Source organism: Acipenser ruthenus, chromosome 13 (assembly GCF_902713425.1).
Source record: "Acipenser ruthenus chromosome 13, fAciRut3.2 maternal haplotype, whole genome shotgun sequence".
Taxonomy (NCBI): domain Eukaryota; kingdom Metazoa; phylum Chordata; class Actinopteri; order Acipenseriformes; family Acipenseridae; genus Acipenser; species Acipenser ruthenus.
In genome coordinates this window covers 35,985,280-36,008,957 of record NC_081201.1, presented here as the reverse complement: position 1 = coordinate 36,008,957, position 23,678 = coordinate 35,985,280, and the positions used below count along the sequence as shown (strand labels likewise).

At 37.0% G+C, this 23,678-nt stretch overlaps 1 protein-coding gene across 2 annotated transcripts; it reads right to left on the bottom strand.

The window, feature by feature from the left end:
* Positions 1–6,739: 6,739 nt before the first annotated feature.
* LOC117417755 (PWWP domain-containing protein 2B-like) lies at positions 6,740–20,532 on the bottom strand. 2 transcript variants are annotated; one of them, XM_034030045.3, is made up of 4 exons: positions 20,440–20,532; positions 18,840–19,138; positions 13,228–14,844; positions 6,740–8,002 (listed from the first exon to the last, which is right to left on the bottom strand). In XM_034030045.3, the coding sequence occupies exons 2-4, from the start codon at positions 18,977–18,979 to the stop codon at positions 7,972–7,974; spliced, it is 1,788 nt and encodes a 595-aa protein (XP_033885936.1). In that variant the 5' UTR covers positions 18,980–19,138; positions 20,440–20,532; the 3' UTR covers positions 6,740–7,971. The 2 variants fall into 2 exon arrangements, with proteins under 2 accessions (XP_033885936.1, XP_033885937.1); XM_034030046.3 differs by having other exon boundaries at positions 13,224–14,844; positions 20,440–20,531.
* Between the last annotated feature and the right edge of the window lie 3,146 nt (positions 20,533–23,678).

The window sequence follows — 23,678 nt, the reverse complement described above, 5'->3', positions numbered from 1 at the left end:
TACTCTTCAACAGGAATATATTTGTATTTCAAGTTAACTACTGAATTTGTTATCCCAATGTAGTCTTTCTGTGCTCAAGGTAAATGTCAATTAACTTGGTCACCGGGGGGGGAGGGGGGGGGGGGGGGGGGGTGCGGGGGTGAAGTTGGTGCCGACTGCTCTTCTGCTGCTGAATGTATCTCTAAAGAGAGGGAGATTATCACAATGGATATAGGGAATGAGGAGGGTGCAACAGGGGAGGGATTCCTGACTGCTGTGTGGAAGAGCATGGCTGTTTAGATGACCGTCTGTAATGGTTTGGTACATGTTGTGCCTGTCATGAATTACATTTGTGAAAGAAAGGGTTTAAAAAGTGAAATCCTTTGGAATACAAATATTAAGTTGGGTTTTATAGCACAATACACAAGTGAAATACCAGCTTTTGTCAATACTAAATACAAACTTAGTAGTTTTTACCTTTTTGTATGGATTAGAACTTAGAGCATTACAGCTAAAATATAGAAATAGAAAAAATATAAAGCTATAAACTTTCACCGATTCTGCAGCAAATTCATAGGGAGGGTGAAAATGTATTCTGGTCAGTCTCAGTCTTGCTATGATGTCTTTCATTGATCTTTAAATAAAATAAAACAATAAGTAAACTGAAAACGGGATTTGATGAAAGCTGTGCACTCCTCAAAGAAACCAATAATAATCAAAAAAATAAAGGTGTAGTACATAAGTGCCCGCAAAGTCAGTCAGTTGCAAAGATAGTACCACATGTTTTATGTTCTATCAAGACAACTGTTCTAGTTTGTGAATCAGTGTAGATCCAATTCTTTAATTTTAAACATTACAGTGGATTAGTTCACTGACAAACATTTTACAAACATTCTTAATACATCTCTGAGCAATTCAGAACCAATAAGACTCTGACTATATAACATCTGTTGAGGGTATGAGTTGCAAAAAGTCCCAATTTAGGCAGAGAACCTCTGTAAGAAAGCCAACTAATCACATTTTTTACTAACTGTTATTTTGGATGTTGAGTTGAGATCTTAGCATTTGTTAACATTGGCATGGTAGGCTTATTATGATTGTTGAATAGGCCTATTATACTGTATGTGTGGCCTACTGCAATAATGGCTGCATTCCAGCAATTCATTTTGATAAATCTATTCAGTGATAAACTGTAATGCTCATTTTCACATACAATCATTTCTCAAAGACATTTCCCACAAGACTATTAAATGAATAATACATTTACATGGTCAGTTTCAGGTTTTAATGATTACTTGTTTATAACTATTTGCTAGCACTGACACCAAGTGCAGTAGGTTTTTAACAGCTAATACATAAACCATTTGAGAAGGTGATTTTATAATTTCCATCTTATGGAAGCTTAGGGCAAATTTTGATATCTAACAGCTCTCTTCACTTTGATCTAATATGGCTGTCATATTGTGGTCATTTTTGGTTGATCAAGACCGAATGATTTACACATTTAAAAAAAAAAAAAAAATTATGCATCTTTGTTTTTATCTTTATAAAAGCCCAAACCCTCTAGCAAATTTAATCTAATCTAAACTTAGATTTTCAAGCACAAAGAGCCCATCTCTCAGATGGGTTACAAAGACATCTTCTGTAATAGTGACTGCTTTTTTTCTAAATTGCTTCTTTAGAGAGCAGCTTAGATCCAGAAATAGAGGTACGATAACAGCATACCCCCCCCCCCCCCCCCATCGCCTCTGGTGCTCAAATGCTTTGACTAAGTCTACACAGACTAATTAAAGGCAGCAGTGTGGAGTAGTGGTTAGGGCTCTGGACTCTTGACCAGAGGGTTGTGGGTTCAATCCCCAGTGGGGGATACTGCTGTTGAACCCTTGAGCAAGGTACTTTACCTAGATTGTTCTAGTAAAAACCCAACTGTAAAAATTATGTGATATCTGTATAATGTGAAATAACGTATAAGGTGATATCTTGTAACAATTGTAAGTCACCCTAGATAAGGGTGTCTGCTAAGAAATAAATAATAATGATTGATTCCTCCTTGTATGTGCATTTACTAGTGCCTACTGCCTTGCTGATGTTACCTTTCAAACAATAAATGAAAATAATTGTGATGCTGAGTTGAGTTTATTACCTCTGCCACCAACATTACATACAATGGTTTTAAATGTAGAACACAGTGGCTGCTTCAGTAGAAAATAATACCCTGTCTTCACTAAACATATAATTTGCACCAAATGGCAATCATGTGGTTTTAACACATTTTGATCACAGATTATTCAGGTTGTCTGCAATACAGGAAGTATATGCAGTATTTTGAAACTCTTTCAATACTTCAGAATGGTATAGGTCAAGGAGGTTTAATACTGTAAGTATTATTGAAGCTTATGAATCTAGTTGGAGGTTTAATTGATTTAATTTATTAATTAAGGACATGCTTGAAACAAAGACCTAGAGTGAAAATGTTGACACACCCCTGATCTATACTACACCTGCCACAAATAGTGTGTATATTAAACCAGTGTATTCAGACACTCACTGACACTCATTTACAGTTTGCATAGTCAATGACAGTCCTGTCACAGGTGATAACAGACTATATTGAAATGTGTAGGAAGGACAATAGCGCAGGTATGTAGGGTGTTTGAAATGCCGGCTGCAGACTTACCTGCTTGGTGCAATTAACATACTCATTGAGGCACTAGAGGTGTGACTGTAGCATGACTCAACATGAGTTTGGATGTCGTTTGTAATGGTTTGGGCATGCATAAGCATTTGTGGTCGACAACACTTGTCAGTCCCAGGTTAAAACTATTAACCACCGATGTGGCACAGACAATGAATATGCTGATTGAGGAAAGTAAGCACAACCCACATCGATCTGGGCAGATCATTGAAGCTCCTTGCTTTGTAACATTTTGTAATCGAGTTGGATTTTTCCTCAAACTGTGTGCAATCAATCTACAGATTGCATTTTGGACAGAATGATGTAATGCAGGTCGTGCACACCTGTGCAACATTTCCAGTTAATTACTATTCAAATATAAAAACTTCATGCAGGTTGCTGGTGGTTTGCATTTCAAATGTAGGCCTTCAAGAGTTCAGCTCTATGTTCTATAAATACATACCAACCAATGCACTTATTTTTTTTTAATGCACAGCACTCTGTTTTAGGTCATATTTTAACTGCAGTAAGCCACACCTACCTGTCATGTAGAGCCATACGTGTACCTATCCTAAAAACATTGTATGTATTATAATGCTATCTTGTGGTTCACATTGTGGAAAATTGCTTATCTTCTCCCCTTTGCACCAGCCTCATTAAAGTCTATAATGGACACAGCCTGCAAAGAAACTGATCCAAATGACACACCACGCACTGCTGATGCATGGTAATTTTTTTAAACATTCATTTCTCAATTGTCTGGCGGTGATCTGACAGGTTGAAGACATGTCAGCCCACATGCAGGACCAGTAGTATTTTAAAAAACGGTACAGCAGTAGCTTATCAGCTGTAAAACTGAAAAAGCTCACAATGCAGTCTCACAGTTTCTAGGCTCAAATTACAATGCTTTAGATGGGGTTACAGCTCATGGACACTGTAACAATGATGACTGGGGTTGGAGACACATTTATGTGATCAGGCCAGAGGCAACAAAGCACAGAAAAGAGCTGTGGCTTCCTGAGATATAAATGAATCTCAGACTTCATTAGGTACTGTGCTGCCACTGTGTCATGTAGCAGATGGTCCACACATAGTCTTAAAGGGAGGGTGTCCTTTTTCTCCAGATAATATCTAATCTTCACCAGCTCCCCTTAATTTCCAGCCATTTGTACACTATTATATGTCTAGAACCAAGCAAAAAATAATATAATGATATCAATCTGCAAGCCTCTACATCAACAGAAAAAAAAAAAAATATATATCTGAATATAGAACTAAAAAAAAAATATCTGACTATGACCTTATTTACAATGGTTAGTAAAAGAACAGTTTGTGTAGTAGTTGAAACTGCCCTGGCAAGGGGGCACAAGATAATCAGAAATAAATCATTCAAGAGTTACATCCTCCCCAAAAAAAGAAAGCCATCTAAAAAGAATATCAGTTTAGGCGCAGTTTCACCTTGCAGTCTGCAGCAATGACATGAGGACTTAGTGAAGTGAAACTACAGTATAAACCAAGATCATCCACAACTATCAAACACTCGATAGTATTACATTTAGAAATACCAAAAGAATGTTTGAGAGAGACTTCTAGTGTTATTGAATCTATAAGTTTCTTTTAGTTTTTCCAGAAAAAGTGCAAAAAGCCAAATTTCATAAGTGTGCCTCAAACATCCAATGAATGTGCCTGCCACACCAACATTGATGTTTTAATGTTATCTTTTATAAAACCTGAATTTTCATAACAATTGTATGCTCTCTAGAATGTGTAACAGTCAAACCAAAGAGTGTGAGAACATATACAGTATTAGCCTAAATTGTCTTGTTGTGCATAATGTGTTCTCTTTAAGATATGTACAGTACAGTCCTGGTGAAACAGAAGACCAATGCCTGGGGCCTTAAAAAAAAATAAAAAAAAAATAAAGGACATTTCATCATTTCATGTTGCTTTTTTTTTTGGTCATGTAAGTGATAGGCTAGTGTATGAACAAAAAAAAAAAAAAACATGGCAGGTATGTGTTTCCAGGTTCCACTTGGGTTATGTGTGGGAAGAGCTCAGGTAACCAGTGTGTAAAGTGAACCAATTCAATACTGCAGAGGAAGCTGTTCAGAGGATTACTGTGGGATCCCAAGAACAGCTGGCATTCGGTTCAGGTGAGGATGCTGCGAGCCTGAGATGTCTGTGCAGATTTTCAGTTATGTCCAGAGGTTCCGATTCACTCAAAAAGCAAAACATTGACATTATTAAACCCTTCCTCAAATCACGGTTTGAACAAAAAGTGATCACTATGGGTTAACTTAGTTAAACCAGAGGTACCAATAAACTGTGTATACTGTATGACCTACTATCTCTAGTAAAGCTACTAAGTGGTAGTACCAATAGCTCTACTAAGGTTTGTAATTCATACAGCAACCCAAAGTGGACATGCTAATTTAACTGTCTCCTTTGTGACTGCTTATCAATACTTTAGCCCAGAAACTGGCATGGAATAAATACATGATATGGAAACCAATCATGTACTCAGAGATGTGTACTTCTACAAAAATCAGAAAACAAGCATGTAGATCAGACTAGTGGACAAAAGACATTGCAGACACCTGACATCCCAATAATACAGAAAAGGGAAGTTGGTCACCAGCAGGGAGAACACATCATACTTACTTGCTTTTTTCCTTCAAGTGTATACTGTTCACCACTTGGTTTCTTTAATAATAGGCATCTCAAATTGAAATATGTAATCATGCTTTTAAACAAAGTGTAAGAGTAACACAAGACAACCTTTGCTCGTTTAAAAGTAAAATGCCTTCATAAAATGTCACCAATTTCCAATTACAGTTTTGCATCTTCTCTAAAACAACTCTGGGGACATTTGAAGAAATGTAAAGATTGCTAACTATTTAGAAAACTTTAGGTTTCATTCCAGAAACTTGACACCATCATTTGTCAACAACATGCAGTAAACAACATCTTCATGTCAAGTTCTCTGTAGTTTGGCTAGGTTCCAGCGTATCATGATAATGTACAAAGAATAAACCTGCCTTTGGCTTATGTTGCAACAAGCCCTTCAGCAAAAAGTTACTGATAGCTCAATATATAAAAACATAGGAACCACCCAGTTTTCAACAATACAAGGTTAGACAAACTACACATGTATTTAAAGGGTGTGATGCTGTCAATCTTTGTAAACTGGTTCAGCATATATTGTGCAACACTTTACACTCCTATGTTCAAACAGTAATGTTGGTGCCTTGTCTGCAAGCATGTGGCAAAGGTAATCTTTTACTCTCAGAATGGCAATTACCAACACACCCATGGTATTTAGCAAGCAAATGTATCAATAGTTTAATGGGTTCAATGTCCAAATATTACCTGAACATTACAAAAAAAAAAAAAAACTTCATATGTTGATAAAAGACTGTTATTCTTATCTTTCTTTGAAATAAAGCACAAGCCTATTATGAACATTGTGTGTACTTTTCCTACAATACATAACTGCCTTTTATGATACTTTCTTTAAATGGTCACTGTTTATATTTTTTCTAAAGGCCCAAGTATTCAGTCTAGTAGATCACTCCACCGAGTGTACTGTATACAAATGCTAAAAGTTCCTTGTTTGATCAGCGACGAGAAATATGCAATAAAATTCTACAATGTGGGGTCCACAACTGACCTGATCTCTAGGCATAGGGTCTGTCACATGCATGGCAGATGTTGGCACTGCATTTGTAAGTTAACTATTGATCCAGAGATCAATCCAAGCTGATTATTATTTGTAATCTACTGACACAGATAGCAAAACAAGGGCTTTTGTCCCGTGTTTTACATTTGTGGGGTGCATGGAAAAGCAAAACAAAAACAAGGTAGATCAGATTACATCAACTAAATATGGTGGACAATTCTGTCAAAAAACAGGAATCTCCTTTGACCTGTTTTGTAAACATGCAGTTGCCACGCCCAAATGTCAAATTTAAAATGTAATCGGTCTTCCAATAAACACTGTACTTTAGGAATAAGCTAGTTATATATTTGTTAAACACAAAAAAAGAGACCCTTTAAAAAATTAAAAGATCAAAAAGAGACACTCTGTATTGCTTGTATAGTTTATTTTATATACATTAAAATAAAAATAGCTCATTGAATTCAAAAGTGTCCCAGCAAGTTAGTTTATTGCCAAGGCAATATAAGTAGCTGCTCATTCCAGTAACCACACACCATCAGAGTGTATAAATGAACCAGCAAGAACATGTGAACATTATCCACCTCCTAGAAAACAAAGACAAAAAAAAAGAAAAAAGAAAAAACAACCTTGCCATTTCTAGGGCAGTGCAATAATTGAGCTTTAAATATGCAGTATTTATTTTCTCACCTCCTCATCCCTCTACGGCAAATTTGTTTGTCCTTCGTTGCTCAAAAAGAATGAAAATAATAACAAAAAAAAACATTGGTGTTTGCATTCCCAGTATTCCAACAGCATTTTATACAAATCCAGATGCATGTTTCTTACTTCATACATTTAAAACAACCAGTGATTTATTCTGGGGAAACACTTTTGAGGAAAAAAAAAAAAATAATAATAATAATAATAATAATAATAATAAGCAAAATAGTGCATAGGAAACCAAAGGAAACACTACTGCTAAATAAATAGCATTGCTTAGAACTGAATCTACTGTTCAGTCGCTTAAAACAGAAAATTCATAAAGGAGTAAATTATACATTATTAAAAAAATGTTCCGAATATGGCTAATTTGCACAACAGAATAGGAATACTGTATTTTAAGACCTACTAAAATGTTATACGATTTCATAAAACCAATGTCACACAGTTCCCGAATTTATAAAGTGACAGATGTACACTATAACTTAGCAGCTGTTAAGACTTTTTTTTTTTTGTTGTTGCTTTTAAGAACTGATCAGGAACAGGAGATGGCATATGGATAACAGTCTCTTCTGTATAAACACAATTCATTCCCTAGTTCACTTTGCATGTGCACCAAATGGGTGAATGAACCTTTAGGTAAAATAAGCAGCAGCAAATAGACAGTAAAAAGGTTGAGTAAAGTGTTGCAGATAATAAATATATTCAGAGTTGTAGTAGGGCTATTCACTCTATCAGTATAAAGTATGCGCTAGTAAATTCTACAAAATAATCTTTAAAGTTGTCCTTGAGATGCTCCTTCTTGGCCTTGTTCCCTAAATTGGCCTCTGCTTTAACCCAGGCTTTCATCATTCTTCAAAGATGACAAGGATTACTTCCCCTAGCAATACACTGGGCTTTCCTAGGGAGTACAGCAGGATGTTCATAGGCTTCAGAAACCCTAGGACAGATGTGCTCCTGTCTTTGGTTTCCTTGAATAAAAAGAATGCATACATGGAATTAGTCACCAATAAAATAACCCAGATAAAGAAGAACTATAAACTCTAATTTCATGATGCAAGACAAACCTTTTTTTGTTTTTGTTTTGGGGAACAGGAAAATTAATATATTTAAATCAAGGCTTAAATAGGCATCAGCCAAAGACCTGGAAGATGGATACTAAAATGTAATTAATACTTGACCTAAAACACATTTCAAAGTTAGAAAAGCTATTACAACACTTTGAATTCATTCTTTGCAGTGATACTGTATTTTAAGAAAGCAGCATTACTGCATCTTTAAGGTACAAAAAAAAAAACACAGTACATTTTTCATTAACTTATTCATTTATTCACATTCACATACTGTAGTATAAAAGCAGTTGCTATACCATGAGAAAATAAATCTAAACGAGCAAGACACAACCTGTAGATTTGTTCTCCAACAGCAAACTAGTTTGGCCTTTAGCAATTCCCCCAATCAAAAGCTATGTTTGCCAAAAAGTAAAACGATAAAATCTCCTAATCTGTAGTTAACTATGAAGTTTCCCAAACAGTTTGGATTAACAACAAATGATGTCAGTAACCACTGCCAACCTCCGGATTAAATGTAAAATTAAAGCAATCCGAATCCTGAAAAAATCTAATCAAATCATGTACAGAAGCCTTTGTAGATTACAGTACTCTCAAAAATGTCTGCTCAAGAATGCTCTTGCTGGGGCTCCCAAATGGTGCATCCAGTAAAGGTGCTCCGCGTGGAGTGTAGGATGAGCTCTATAGCCTGGACGTCGCCACTTTGAGTCCAGGCTATTCCACAGCCGACCGTGGACGGGAACTCCCAGGGGGCAGCGCACGACTGGGGATTAGGTCAGCCAGGGTGTCCTTGGCTCACCGCGCACCAGCGACCCCTGCTCAAGAGCTGAGTTGTCCTCCGACGCTGAAGCTCTTGGGTGGCTGCATGGTGAGTCCGCAGTGTGGGAAAAAAAGCGGTCGGCTGACGGCACACGCTTAGGAGGACAGCGTGTGTGTTCGTCTTCGCCCTCCCGAGTCAGCGCAGGGGTGGTAGCAGTGAGCTGAGCCTAAAGATTATTGGCCATTCCAAATTGGGAGAAAACTATAAAAAAAAGAATTGCCAAACTGAACCACAACTGGAAAATCAGGTCTCCAAATAAATATTAAAATGTAACTGTGACCCAGGACCGGGTACTCTCAAACTTGCGATTGGAAATGCCCTTACCAAGTTTATTCACAATATGCGGTTACAAAGAAACGCAACAGGTCCATGTTTTTAGGTTGATTTTTAACGTATATTTGGTGAAACCAAAATAAAATACATAGGTCAAGTTCTTTCAAAACACACCTGCATGCAGTCAAATAAAAAGTGGTTCATATTTTTATTGCTGGTTACTTGGTAACCAATAAACAATGCTCACCCCCTGGAAGGCGAGGGCTCATTAGGGCATAATGACTGAAAACTTGCATGCCAAGTCAGTTCTGCAAAGGCTTACATTAATTGTACTATAAAATTCACAGGCTAAAACTGCCCCCATAACAATCCAAAGTACAACATTAAGATTAACAAGACAGCAAGCAACAAGTCCCTTTTAAAATCTTCAGCAGACTCTTTTCTTGATCTCTCCAGACTTGCTAAATGAACCAAGAATTACGAGGTGCAGGGGGGTCAGGCTTTTAGTCACAATGCTTCAAGACGCTGGAATAGCTTACTGCAGTGTATTATGGATTCTGAAATAGGGCACATTATTAAATCTTACAAATAATGGTGTACCCTCAGCATATAGTTTTATAGTGTGCTTGTACCTTTAAATATATCTTGATTTCCCGAGACACAAGCACAGCCAGACATTTAAGACTTCAAGTATGGAAAGAAGAACTTAAAAGGTGTTAAATTACTTTATGGAAACTGCGTGCCGCGATGACAATTCACAATTATGCTGATAAAAGCATATTTTATGTTGTGTTAGGCAGAGCTTGTGGATTTTGAAAAGTATGGACAGTAAGGTTTACCAGAAAATATTAAATGTGAGAAAAGCTGTCCACGGTTTTAGCTATTTTGTAACTCCACGTTGAAAGTTATGAATGCAGCTTGCTTTATAAACTTCAAGAAATATGTTGCTTTCATTTCTATAAAACTGGACTAATTAGATAGATAGATAGATAGATAGATAGATAGAGATAGATAGAGAGATGACATGGGAGTTCAAAATAAAAGGCTATTGCAGTGCACTTCCTGTCTGAACCTTCTTTTAAAAAGCTACTTAACATCACACACAGAAAGCAATTCCAGCTTGCGTTACAGTAAACACTTGTGTGACTTTCTACAAAAAAAAAAAACTGTTGACTTTAGGTTTACTTGACAACGCTGACATTTTACTAATGGTAAATATGTTTTGCAAGAAGCATTACTGTACTTCCCTTCCCTTTCTATCCCTTGGTTACCGCACAAATACAGTATCACATTTCAGGTTCACAGAGGCAATGAAGATAATATTGACTCACGAAGCCCAGACCAGCATTGCGAACATTAATCAGTGATCATCTCTCTCAAGTAAAATTCTGCCATTCTCAGACTGTAAAAGCATGCAAATTATTGGGAGTGGACTACACCTATTGTACTTGTATATTTTTGTTTGCATTTTATTCTTTGTTGACTGGCTTAACTTCCTTCCATTGCACACCATCGACCAGTGTATACAGCATAGTATTACTACTACTGTACCATACAGTATATTAATTGATGTTTGGAGCATCAAGTCACCAAAAAAAAAAAAAAACCTTTACAATAGATTTAAAAGAGCCTATGACATGGAATTTGACTTTTACCAAAAACATAAAAATATATATATATATATATATATATTATCAGGTCTCATTTGAACACATAATCACATTAATTTAACCAAATTATGTTTAATCGCACTACAATTAATCAAATACCCGGAAATACACAGAGGGTGATCTCCATTTCCTGGTTTGGGGCCAGGAGACTGTGACGTCACAGAGGGAGATACCCGCAGGCTGCTTGCATCTGCCAGTATGGCTGACAGCGATAGTGAAACTGACAGCAGCCTAATTTTATCAGTTTCAGACACCTCTTATGAATGTGAATCATGTAGTGATGGATCTGACGTAGAGAGAGAAAACAGGGATTGTCTCCTGTATCAATTTGAGCCGTATGCCTCCGAATCAGAGGCGTCAAACTCGGAGAGAGACTCCGACAACACCAACGCGGCCGGACCGAAGGGACAGCAGATGTCTTGGTCGTTTCGCTTGGGGACCCACATCAGCCAGCAGCTTGCTGTTGCTTCAAAATTGTTGGAACCACAGCTGGTTTTAAAATACGCCTTCTTTTTACATGCAGGCTCATCTCTGCCATCATCGGTCTTTCTTCAAAACTATCTGGCGTGAAATGCACACTACATGTATGTAAGTGTATTGCCAGTTTGACACATACCACTTCGCTCGGGTTGTTTGGACTTTCCTCTCCCTTTTCACTTTAACAATTTAGACTGGTATTCATTTTAATGTGATGTCTTTCCAAAACAGAATCAAACTCATTTTGCAACCATTACGAATTAGAAATATTTAAAATTGAGCAGGTGTCTACACCCACTTTCCATTCTGAGTTGAAAGCAATTCGTGTCTGTTTCCATCTGCAGTTGACCATGATCATGATCATGATCAAATGGAACACATCCCCTTATTTTACCTTTGTATAACATCCAGTTTCAGGCTACTCTAAGTTTGAGGCGCAGATAAAAATGACTTGGATTTTACCAGTGCACTCTGCAGTGACATTTGAAATCATCTAGCGAGCGGTACATCCCCAGCTCTCTGCTTTCCTGTCAACACATTCTCTGTCCGGCACACGCCACTGAAACTGCTCTTCTCTCCGTCACTAACTCTCTACTCTCTGCCCGTGCCACCTCCCTCTCCACTGTCCTAATTCTGCTGCCTTTGATACAGTCAACCACTCTATTCTCCAGTCTTTCCTCGCTGACCTGGGACTCTCCGACACTGCTCTTGCCTGGTTCTCCTTCTACCTCTCCGATCACACATACAGGGTGTCCTGCCGTGGCTCACCCTCTGCCTCTTGCTCTCTTTCTACAGGTGACCCCCCTGAGGCTCAGTCCTGGGTCCCCTCCAGAGCGCGCTCCTTCTCCACCCTTGCCCCTCAGTGGTGGAGCGACTTACCCACGGACATCAGAATTGCTCAGTTCCTGACCACCTTCCGGCACCTCTTCAAGACACACCTGTTCAGACAGCATCTGTAAACCTCACAACTCTCGACTATACTGGACTATATGGCAACCAACTGTATCAGTACATCTTGTACTGGCACTTAACTGCTCCACACTGCTGTATTCTACTACTGTTAACAGTCATAATTTTATTTTCTGTATCTTGTACTTGATTTTACTCCAACCACATTCACTTTTTTGTAATTGCTTTATATTGTTCTTATCCATTTATTGTACTTACTACTTGCTCTTAATGGAATTTACTCTAAACAAATATTTTTAAGTTTAACTGCTCTTAGTCGTAAGTGCTCTTAAACAAAATTATATAAGGTATTTTTTTATTGTCTCATTTGAATTTGCTCTTACTTACTACTGATTTTATTGTATTTTATAACTGCTATGATCTGTAATATCATACTTTGTAATGTGATACTTTGCAACAACTGCAAGTTGCCCTGTATAAGGGCATCTGCTAATAATTAAATAAGTAATAATAATAATTTAAAAAAAAAAAAAAAAAAAATCTACACTGGGAAAGGCATAATGGCGAGGGTAGTTGGCACGATCCCTCTTGGGTCACAAAATGCCAGCTTTTGATCAGCAGCCAACAACAGTACACCTCAAAGCCTTGTTCTTGTACAATAAGGAGCCAAGACAGCAGAACTGTGGTAAGTCAAGAGAGGATAAAAACAGCCTAACCCTAAGCAGGGTACAAAATATTAGTCACAGAACTACCACATTGCTACATTTTCTGTTTGAGCAAGACATGAACTGCTGTAAATCACTCTGATGTTGAACTAAAAAAGTGATCCCTGTTTGCGTAAGGTGCCCTACATTTCTAATATTCAGAGGGACTACAGACAACGTGTTTCTCTTTTTTTTTTTACCCATATAATTTTAATTACTTGAAAAATTACCAATAGTATTTCAGTGTACTTGTACAGCATACTACATACCTACGTTTCACAATGTGTGAGGAGAGATGTTATTTCTGGTGTCAAATGTTCAGCTGCCTTGGCAGCTTCGGCAATAGCCCTCCTATACATGCCTTTCTTCTTTCGGTTAAACCTCAAACGGAAAAACTCTAAGAACGGTGAAAGTTTTGACACAGAGAGCAAGGATGTTGTGGGGGAACCAAACCAGGAGACCTTTGCTTCTTGCCACAGTGGTTCGTCATCTTCCTTTTTGCTGGTGCTAATGCTAAGAACACGGGCAGGCCACCAAGGGAAGCCATGAATTTTACCCCACACTATATCTCCTACTGAAACAGTCCGACCTTCTTCTGTGACACACTCTGTGACACTCTTGGTGTGCAATCGAACCGTTAGGGGCGGTACAGTCTTTTGCTCATCTTTTGATGAGGAGGACACAGAGAGGTCCTCTCCGGGGGCAAAGTCACAGAGTTCCAGAGATGCCCCGTCTGAGCTGGAAGATTTGGATTCATCCAGACTATCATTGCTACAGACTGACAAACTGGACGAGTCTGCTTTCCTCTTACGAAAATTGAGCAGCAGAGTCAAATCGCCATGTTGTTCTACGTCATCGTGTTGCTTATTAAATCCGTCCTCTTCTCCAGAGCTTCCTGAGGACATTTCGAGGGAGCTCCTTTCAGTAGAGTCTTCTGAATGAAGACCGGCATGAACCGACCGCGATCTGGTCTTAATTTGTCTCTGTGGATCGTCAACAAATTCAGCCTGATATATAGAAACGCTGTCCCCGCCACTACTTCGTGGCTTAAGCCTTATTTTAGGAGGTGGGACATCTGCATTGAAATGCAAAGGCATGGTTAGTTTCAGTTTTGGAATTGAAGCAGCTGGGCCACTTGCTGGTTTGTCTGGAAGACTTTTGTTTTCTTGACATTCTACGTCCCTCTCAAATCCCCCTCCATTCTGCATTAACTGTTTGGGGCAGAATGGCTTAACTGAGCCGTGGACCCTTGAAGGTATTTTGATCACTTCCCCTTTGCCCTGTGGTGTGCTATAAGATATTTTGATAACTGGACTATGGGGAACAAGTTCAACTGGAAACCCGTCTTCCTCTTTCTTCTCCTTTTTACACTTTTTGCTGTCATTGTCCATCTCCTCCCGTTTCTTTGATTCTTTGACCTCGGTGTTCTCCTTTTTAGCAGCTTTGGAATTGTCTCCATCTTTGTTGTCCTCGTCGCTGTTTAAAGTGTTCTTGCACTTTTCACAGAGAACCTGTCTGGGCCGCAATCGAATAGTGCTTACAGTCATTCTTCCAGAATCACGGTTTCGTCGTTTGGTTCTTTTGATTATCCTTGGAGGAGGTTGTGGGACCCACTGGTTATACGTTTGTCTTACCCACAGGGGCTGTGGAAAGGGAGCCCCTTCAAAATATGGAGGGTACTGAGACAGTGCTCCGGGCAAAGTAACAGGCATAGAAATGGTCTGGTTCTCTGTAGGTTTGGGAGTATGTTTATTACACGGCTGTGGCTCAGTCTTAATGGGTAGCTGGAAACACACATTGTCATGGGAAACAGCATTATTGTTGCTGCTGCTTGGTACTGGAGGCTCATCTTGATTTGATAACACGTCTGGAAGACAAAACAACCCAGTCCTGCATTCAAAAGAAAAGTATATGATTAATAAAAAAGAATTAGAGAAATTATTTAAAGGCATTATTAATTGAAAAAAAATGCAAAAAATATCAGCCTACAACCAAACGAGAGATTTACTGTACAAATAATGTTTCCTCAAGCAAAGAATCACAGCATATATTTTAATAAATGATATTCCCTTTTCTTAGTATGTCAACTATCTGTAATTTCATTACTTTGTCAATGGACATCATGAGAAAGATTTTATAAAATTAACCATTTACCACTATAGCAAGTGATCAATAAAGGAAAACATACAGTGTTTGTAAAGCTTACTGGCCATTAATTCCAGCCTTGGATTGTTTAGCAATGCTTCTCAGTCGTGTCTCAAGAAATATTAGTTCTTTCCGAGTTCCACTTAAAACAATGTGCATAATTAGCAGTTACTGTATGTGCGATAGACAGAACATGTATTACCCTGTTACAGAACTGGATCTTCTTCAATACCAGGAAATAAAATGTGCAATTTAGGTGGAAGGGAAGCTGTCTCTAAGAAATATGTACGAGCAGACAGTGCTTGCAAGAAACACATAGCTGTCATTTAAAATATTTTGACATGCATTGGAATGAAGCAGCCCTGACTTCATTTTAATAGGGACACCCTCAACTGTCTTTTTCAAATGCACAAACAAAAAAAAGCACAATGCAAGTGTTCATGTTTCACTAGTTCAGACACTTTGATGCAACTTCACCCTTAATGATCCACAGTGGAATTTACTGCAAGGATACTGTAGTGAAGAAACTTTTGAAAAGACAAATGTGTTAATAGGAGGCTGTGTGGTCCAGTGGTTAAAGAAAAGGGCTTGTAACCAGGAGGTCCCTGGTTCAAATCCCACCTCAGCCACTGACTCATTGTGTGACCCTGAGCAAGTCACTTAACCTCCTTGTGCTCCGTCTTTCGGGTGAGACGTAATTTTAAGTGACTCTGCAGCTGATGCACAGTTCACACACCCTTGTCTCTGTAAGTCACCTTGGATAAAAGCGTCTGCTAAATAATACCTTGTGCTCATAAAAGAAAAAAATATATGTATGTTTTCCTAATCTTATTTAACACACAGTATGACTATACCAAGCAATCCTAGACGCAATACCCTTAAGAATGTTCATTTAAAAAAAAAAAGAAAAAAAGAAATTGTGATACAGTACCATGCTATATACTGGTGCCACCACTATACGCAATACAGTATATATTACAAGGTCACAGCTAGAACATTAAATTACAACTACAGTATCACGAATAAACAGATCACCATAACATGGTGGCCTACATGTACAGCCATAGTATGTACAGTACCTATACATTTAAGAAAGCAAATGGACAGACAGACTCCATGTACCCCCAATTTCTGATATTACATCTGTGCTAAAAAAATGTCATTACCAAGCCCCTCTCCCCCCACCCCAAAAAAAATACAAATAAAAATTGGATTAGTGGTTCAAGATATATGCCACTAAAACGAAAACAAGTATGACATACGTACTGTATGTACACACCATGGGCACCTTCACAAAACTGATACACAGGAAAAACAAACTAAGAAAAGATTGTGACAGTTCCACCTGATTTCAGTATGTAGCAGTAAATGACCCTCACTCAATGGTTTTTAAAGTCAAAATAATCACTCTACAATCCTTAGATTCACACTTTCTTTTTTAGTCTTTACAGAAACATGAGCAGTATAAACACTTCCATTACATGAAAGAATGTGAACAGTTTTCCATTTTGGTCGTTGTGCTTTCTAAACATATCCCATTAAAAAAAAAAAAGAAAAATTGGACTTAAATTAAGCTATAGAAGCAATTAATCTAAACTATCTGAAGACCTTATTTTAATGACACTGTATTTAAAAAAGAAAGCATGCATTTTAAATACAGTTGTTCATGAGCTGAGCATGTTCACACATCTGAAGAGAAGTGGGGGTTGGGCTGTCTAGCCGCAGCAGGGTATTGTCCTTTTCCAAAGAGCTTCTAACAATACTTTATTCATGATTGTTTAGGATATGAATGTACCTTGTGGTTTTTTACATCCTACAACGTTTAATAAAATCATAAACTACACTCTACTGAACACAATAGCTACAACCCTTAAAAGCTGTGAACTCCAAACAAAGGGCCACATGACACAGTGAAATCTCCTTGATCATTCTAAACAACCCCTCTCATGTATCATACAGTACTGCAGTTACTGGATTCAGTTTATTATAGATACAGGTACTGTTGGTTATAGTGCAAAATCTTAATGCTGTAGCTGTGTTTAAAAGCATAGAAACACACCGACATAACAAATGCAGTAAAGGGAGGTCATGAATGACACTATACTGTGTATCTGTGTTGTGTTATGTTGGTTTAGTGCCTAATCATGATTTAAATACGGCATAGAATATAGCTAGTATACAAATGTCTCACATTGTCCATAACTAGACAACCGTAATATATTTCAGTTGCCTCGCTTTCTAAAGCACATTGGATTAAAAATGCCTTACTGCTTAGGAAGACTCTCCTAAATCGGGGGATGGGAGCCTACAGATCAAGAAACACAAACTGCAGCAATATTTGGGCAAAGGGAACTCTTACAAAGAAGTATATTTTGAAGAAATATGTAACTTATAAACCATTAAAACTTGATTGAAGATTGAGACCCAACCCAGACAAGGTTGCATACTATAATATAAAATGCTCATCAACAATGTGCTTGACATATCTGAAGCTGAGCTGATAAATCAGACTGCTTGAGCACTCCTCGGTTTTATAATGTAAGCTACAAATGCAGCAGTGCTTTTCTGAGGTTAGCCCCCCCCCCCCCCAACATAATGTCCTGAAACATAGTAACGATTGGGGGGGATACTGTTTTGGAAGGTTATTATAATGCTGATTCCACCGACTAACACTGTCAAGATTGTAACACAGAGAACTCTATAAATAAAACAGGCTAAAGCTACTAGAGTGACACAAGGCAAATCCATGCGTCTACTTCACAGTGACCAACTGTAACCATGCAAGGTGCACCATCCCTTTTTTTTAAATTCAAATTATGATGACTTGCTACACAAAAGATTACCCTACCATGTGCTGACCCTTGTTAGTTGTGATTTTTAAAAAGTCCCACTAAACTAAAAATTGTGTGTACCCAGGCTACACAAAATTGCCAACGTGGAATACATAACAAAGAATAGTTCTACTTAAATTATTATTTATCATAACTAAACTGCTGATTATTTTAAACCTTGTTCTTTACATTTTATCTTTAATTTGTATATTTAAAATTATATATATATTGTAAAGCATTTTGTACCTAATGCCCTTTTATGATTAACATTTGTAAAAGTAATTGAAATATAGGCTAATGTACCGACCCATACCCGACAATGAAGAAAAGGTGCTTAGTTATGGCGTGTATCAGGGAAGCTTGAGTTACTACAAAACGAAATCTCAACTTACTTGAAATCTCAACGCACTTTGTTTTGTTATATTTTTGTTGTTGTTTAGGGGCAGGTAACCCAGTTGGAGTTTCTACAGAATTAACTGTGTGCAACAAAGCTACCAGGAGCCCTACTCTTTACTTTTGCGAAGTGCTTAAAAGGTGCTTTATTTTATAATACAAGTATTACAAAAAATAAACAAACTAATCAATATTGCCAATTATTGTATTGTGCGCATATATATATATATATATATATATATATATATATATATATAAATCAAAAGGCATTCTTTAAAGTGTTTTTATCATACTCATGTGGGTATATAAGCGCGTTTTAAAGAATTGAAATGTGCTAAAATTGTGTATAACGTTGCATGTAAATGAAAATGAATATAAAATGTTCCGCTTGGAATACACTCCACTTCTGTTCGGGGCCTACTGCTGTAGCTCTAGCCTGTCGCCCCCTTCTATCTGATTACAGGCCCATCTACGTTAAATACATTCTGAAATTAATCTTTGAATATAAACTCTTACTTTTTGCTAGAGTTCAGCAATATTCCGGTGTAACTGTGGTCTCCGTGGCTGAGGGTCACCACTAGCGTGTCGTTGATAATCTGATCGATGTACACTGGGATCCGGTAGCCGGCCCGCAGCTCCTCCGCCGCAGCCTCCATGTTTTCTGGGGTGAGGTGTCCGGGTTCCCGCTGCTCAATCCCGGCTACGGCAGCCACGCTTGCCTCGGTCTGTATTCCGTCTCCCTTCTTCTCAGCACGGGAGGCTACACTAGGGCACGGAATGACGCCATCACCTCAACCAAGGCAATTACAGCACGACTGCCAGTGGTGACATCACAAAGAAAGCAACACTTAAACGATTGCTCACGTAAATGAAAATATAAATAACTAAGAAATCTCATAATTAAGTTTGTTACAAAACTTCAGATTAATTTTAACATTTCAATTATTTCTGTATAAGGGCAATACGAAACAATGGCGGTGGTATGGATTGTGCTTTTACTATCTGTTTACTTTTGATATTACCCCCACTCCCCCCCCCCCCCCCAAAAAAAAAAATAATAATAATAATAAATAAATATTTGATGGAGCTAGTTGTTACAATGTATTTCATTTTTTCATCTCAGAATTAAGTTGATAATGCTATTGGCCTACTAATACCTAAACATTTAGGTAAAATATTTTTTTTTAGGTGAAAGATTATTATTATTTTTTTTAATCACAAAAGGCTAACAAAAAATAGCATTCTAAAATCGCTTGCAATGAATCATCCCTGCAATTAATATTAATAATTCAAAATTAACGTGGAGTAAAACATTCACATGCTCAAAAGTATCCTTGGAGAAAGGGGGGGGGGGGCATGGGCGTCCTTTAATTTTACTGTAAAGTTCTAAAGTTAACTGTTTGCTGTCTACACTCTTAAATCTATCTGTTTGCTGTTAACCTTGTATATTATTTTCTATACCTGCTGGATGTCAAGACTAGACTAGTAAACAATGTGTTTACAACTGCCAAGTCTTAACTGGTCACCAGCTAACCAGCAGTTGCTGGAATTGTATGCATGGTCAAAAGATATGTGAGCTACCGCACAATATACTGTACATGTAGCCATTGAGCCACTGCATATCTTTATAAATGTGGAGGGAAGCGGTCTGCTTCAGCATGAAATCAAACTGTAGATAATCCCAACGAAAACAATACAAGCTGCCTGTTAATTGTTGACTAAACAGGAACAGATGGGTCTCAGTGTTCAGTGCTGCAGCTTTTTGAAGAAGAAAGATTCACAAGGGGAAAAATCCACCGGTCTATTTTTTTTTTTTTTTTAATCGCCTTTAAATAAGAATACATGTTAAGAATATGCTATGCAATTGCTGTTTATTACCCCAGTAGCTAATACAACATTTTTCTACAGGTTGCTGTTAACACGTTAATTATTTCTTCCATACAAAAATAATAGTTGTTATACATTTCTAAATGATTAAAAAAAACATTGTTTAAATACAAGCAAGTGAACGATCACGGCGTTATACAGTTCTGAGTATGTTGCACTTATAATAACATTACACAGTGGAAATGCAAATATGACAATAAAGAAGAAAGAAAACTTTAATAACGATTACCAGTTCCATCACGAGCTTCATATCACAGAGAGGTTGAATAACCACAGTCAGAAACAAGGGCCCGGAGTTTACAGAAAACGCCCCTTAGTGGTCAGATTACAAAGGTCCTTGATTTAGGCTGTACAGAAGGTTGAGTGAGTTTATTTATGTTTGGAAGCTTTTTTTTTTTTTTTTTTTTTTTTTTCTTCAGTTGGATGTCTTTGAATAAAATGTGATTGAATCTACTCAGTATTAGAAGTAACAGTAATAAACTTTTAGATAAACACAGATGAAGTTCCTCTTATACATATGTTTTACACTTATACAGTACTTATTTATTAGCAGCATAACCTATTGTTCTAAAGAATGTGGGGATCCTTTTAAAGAAGGTAGAATGTTAACTAAATCAGACCCATTTCTCAGTGTGGTTAAGTGGGATTATTGAACTGGTAGTGCAATTACATCTCATGTTTATCGCATACAAAACACACTAAGCACAAAATAATTGAATGAGTTTTTTTTTTTTTTTGCATTTATAACTGTGGAAAAAATAACATAAAACTGGTCTGGTATCTGTAAATATAACAAGAAACAGAGATTATTTTACACAAACAATAAAATGGCAGTTATGAGGATTTTGCATTAGAAAACACAAGGATGTCAGCTGTTAAATTTCATGAGGATTGCTCGCCAGTAAAAGCAATAAAACAATACTCCAGTGGAACGTCTCTTTCCAGTTTTCTTTGAACAACTTCAGACTGCAGAGAGAAAAGATAATAAAATATATCTCTTTAAAAGTTTAGTTCAGTGTTAATTAAAATCTGAGATGTTTTAATATACATTCACGGTTAATGCACTAAATATTTGAAGTTCAAGAATTATAGTTCAAGAATTGTAATTATTTATTTTGTGTAGTTAACATTGCTAGGATTAACCCTAATAACTGGGGAACTTTTTTTTTTTGCTGGTAATATTTTCTTTCTAATTAGATAAGACACAATTGTCCTAATATTACACTTACAGCTTCCATTTCTGGTCTTGTTTCATCTATTTGATTGTTTAAATCTTTATATAAAAAGGTTATTACTATAACTGTTGAGGTAGATCCACAAAACGCCCCATACAGTCTTTCATCTCTGTAAGTGTTGTATCTGGCCCTTAGAAGTGGTTTCTATATCGTGAAACTGCATTTATTAACTTACTGCTATTAACTATTGCTAGCTGTTTTCCATATGAATGCAATAATACAATCTGCATCTCCTTTATGAATGAGTAAGTAGCCTCAAATATCATTTGAATTGCTTTTTTACACTTCCTTTACTACTTTTTTTCTAAGCTGTTCTGTGATCTGTTGCTCCAATATTTAATTATGGATGTGTTTTTCTAAATCTGGCTGGAACTGAACAGGTAACCTCATTACATGTGATAATTTAACCTTACTCTACACATATATAGAAATGCTAAACGCAAGTTCAAAGGCAGTGTTACAGAACAATTATAACCCCACTAAATTCTGCCTGGAAGCCCACCTACACATGAAAAAAACAAAAAAAAAAAAAAAAAAACAGCAAATCACAATATTGGGGAGAACTTGGTTGCATGTGCTTTGTCTTTTCCTTAATAATTTGCCAAGGATTATTAAGGTCAAACAGTGGAATGTCAGCAGTGTGGCAAAGTTTTGTGCTCTGAGCCCACCTACTGGATATTTTACACATTACACATGGAAGGACAAATAGGTCATTTTAAAACTTAAAAACCACCTATACTGTAGTTCTAAAATTAAACTGCACTCAAAGTGCAGTAACTACTACACATTTAAACAATACGAATTGGCAAAGGGGACATGTATAAAAGACAACAAAATATACATTAAATCTACTGGTGTTCATTGAGATCAAATGCAAATTGCTTATTTCTATTTGAAGTAACTGAATCAAAAACAGAAATACTTTCAGAGTAAGAGAAAGATTAATGCTTGAAATTATTTACTTCCTAAGTGGTAGGTGGCGCTGTGAGCTGCTGAAATACTGAAAGTGACAATTGCTACACTGCTCTTTGCTTCAAGTTTGTTTTTGTTCAGCCAATACCAATGCCAGGATAAAACAATCCAGATGTAACTTACAGTATCTCAGCAGTGTATAAGTTCATCATATCAACCCTTTAGTTTTAGGCGAAGCCAATGTATCCTGCACACATTATACAGTATCACTTCCTGCACAACATGTATTAGGACTCCACTTAAATCCACCTCAACTGTTAAATAAAGAAGGTCAAGATATTAGACTTAACCTTCTATTTTTTTGTGTAAAAATGTTTCATCTTACATCTTTATCTCAACACAGGTGGCATTAGCGGAAACCCAGAATGTATGTGTTTGTGGTTGAGGTGAATAACTTATTTTGCTGCTAGTAAAAACATTACAGTGAATTTAATTTGTTAAAACAACCAGCTCAATCCACATGACTAAGGAATACTGTTTAAGCTGTATAGTACAGCATCACTCCTATAATGGCAATTGCATTTCCATCACCTTGAACCACTTGGTGTTTCATCTAAATACTTTAAACTCACTAGTCTGTTTCCAGGGTTCGCTGACTGCTTTTCTGGGTGAGGGATGCTTGTCAATCTGTCTCCTGTAATTTCTAAAAATAGCACAGGTCTCATTTTGCAGCTTAGAAGCAAACCCTGTATCAAGATAAAGCAGGCCTGTGAGGTCTGATATGGAAGAATGAACTGCATACTGAGTTTAAAAAAAATCTGACAAAGAAAATATACTAACATTATGTAAATCCATTCTGAAACTGTTCTAGGAAATGTACTACAAAAACACCTTTTGTCCTGTCATCAGAGTCTGTATCACTTCATCATCATTTCACATGAAGCTACTATAATAAATAATTCTACTCTAGCAATGATCACACCTTACAGAAATAGTCTATCCAATGATCCACCCTGGCATTTGGGAGTTTTTTCCTGCTTCAAAGAGAATACAGTAGCTGGTTGATGACGGATAGCTAATGGATAGATGCATTAGGACTGGGATTACTGATCACTTTATAGATCTAAAAATGTAATGAAATAACAGGCAACAGGTGGAACTTGTGTAGTTTGATATAAATTATATGTATATTTATTAAAGGTATCCAGTTAAAGTTATGTTTATACATACCTTGAAAGGAGTTTCTTATATAAATAGGTTTTCCTGCCATGGCACTTCTTAGAAATTTAAGAATAGCTTTCAGTCCTTGATGTACAATGTC

Excerpts from the sequence above, each read along its gene's own strand:
- LOC117417755 (XM_034030045.3), bottom strand. The coding sequence starts at position 18,979 with ATGGAGGCTGCGGCGGAGGAGCTGCGGGCCGGCTACCGGATCCCAGTG. Across the intron at positions 14,845-18,839 it reads TTGCTGAACTCTAGCAAAAA|GACTGGGTTGTTTTGTCTTC; the intron begins GTAAGAGTTTAT and ends TTTTGAATGCAG. Across the intron at positions 8,003-13,227 it reads CTCCTCACACATTGTGAAAC|GAAACCAAAGACAGGAGCAC; the intron begins GTAGGTATGTAG and ends TTTTTATTCAAG.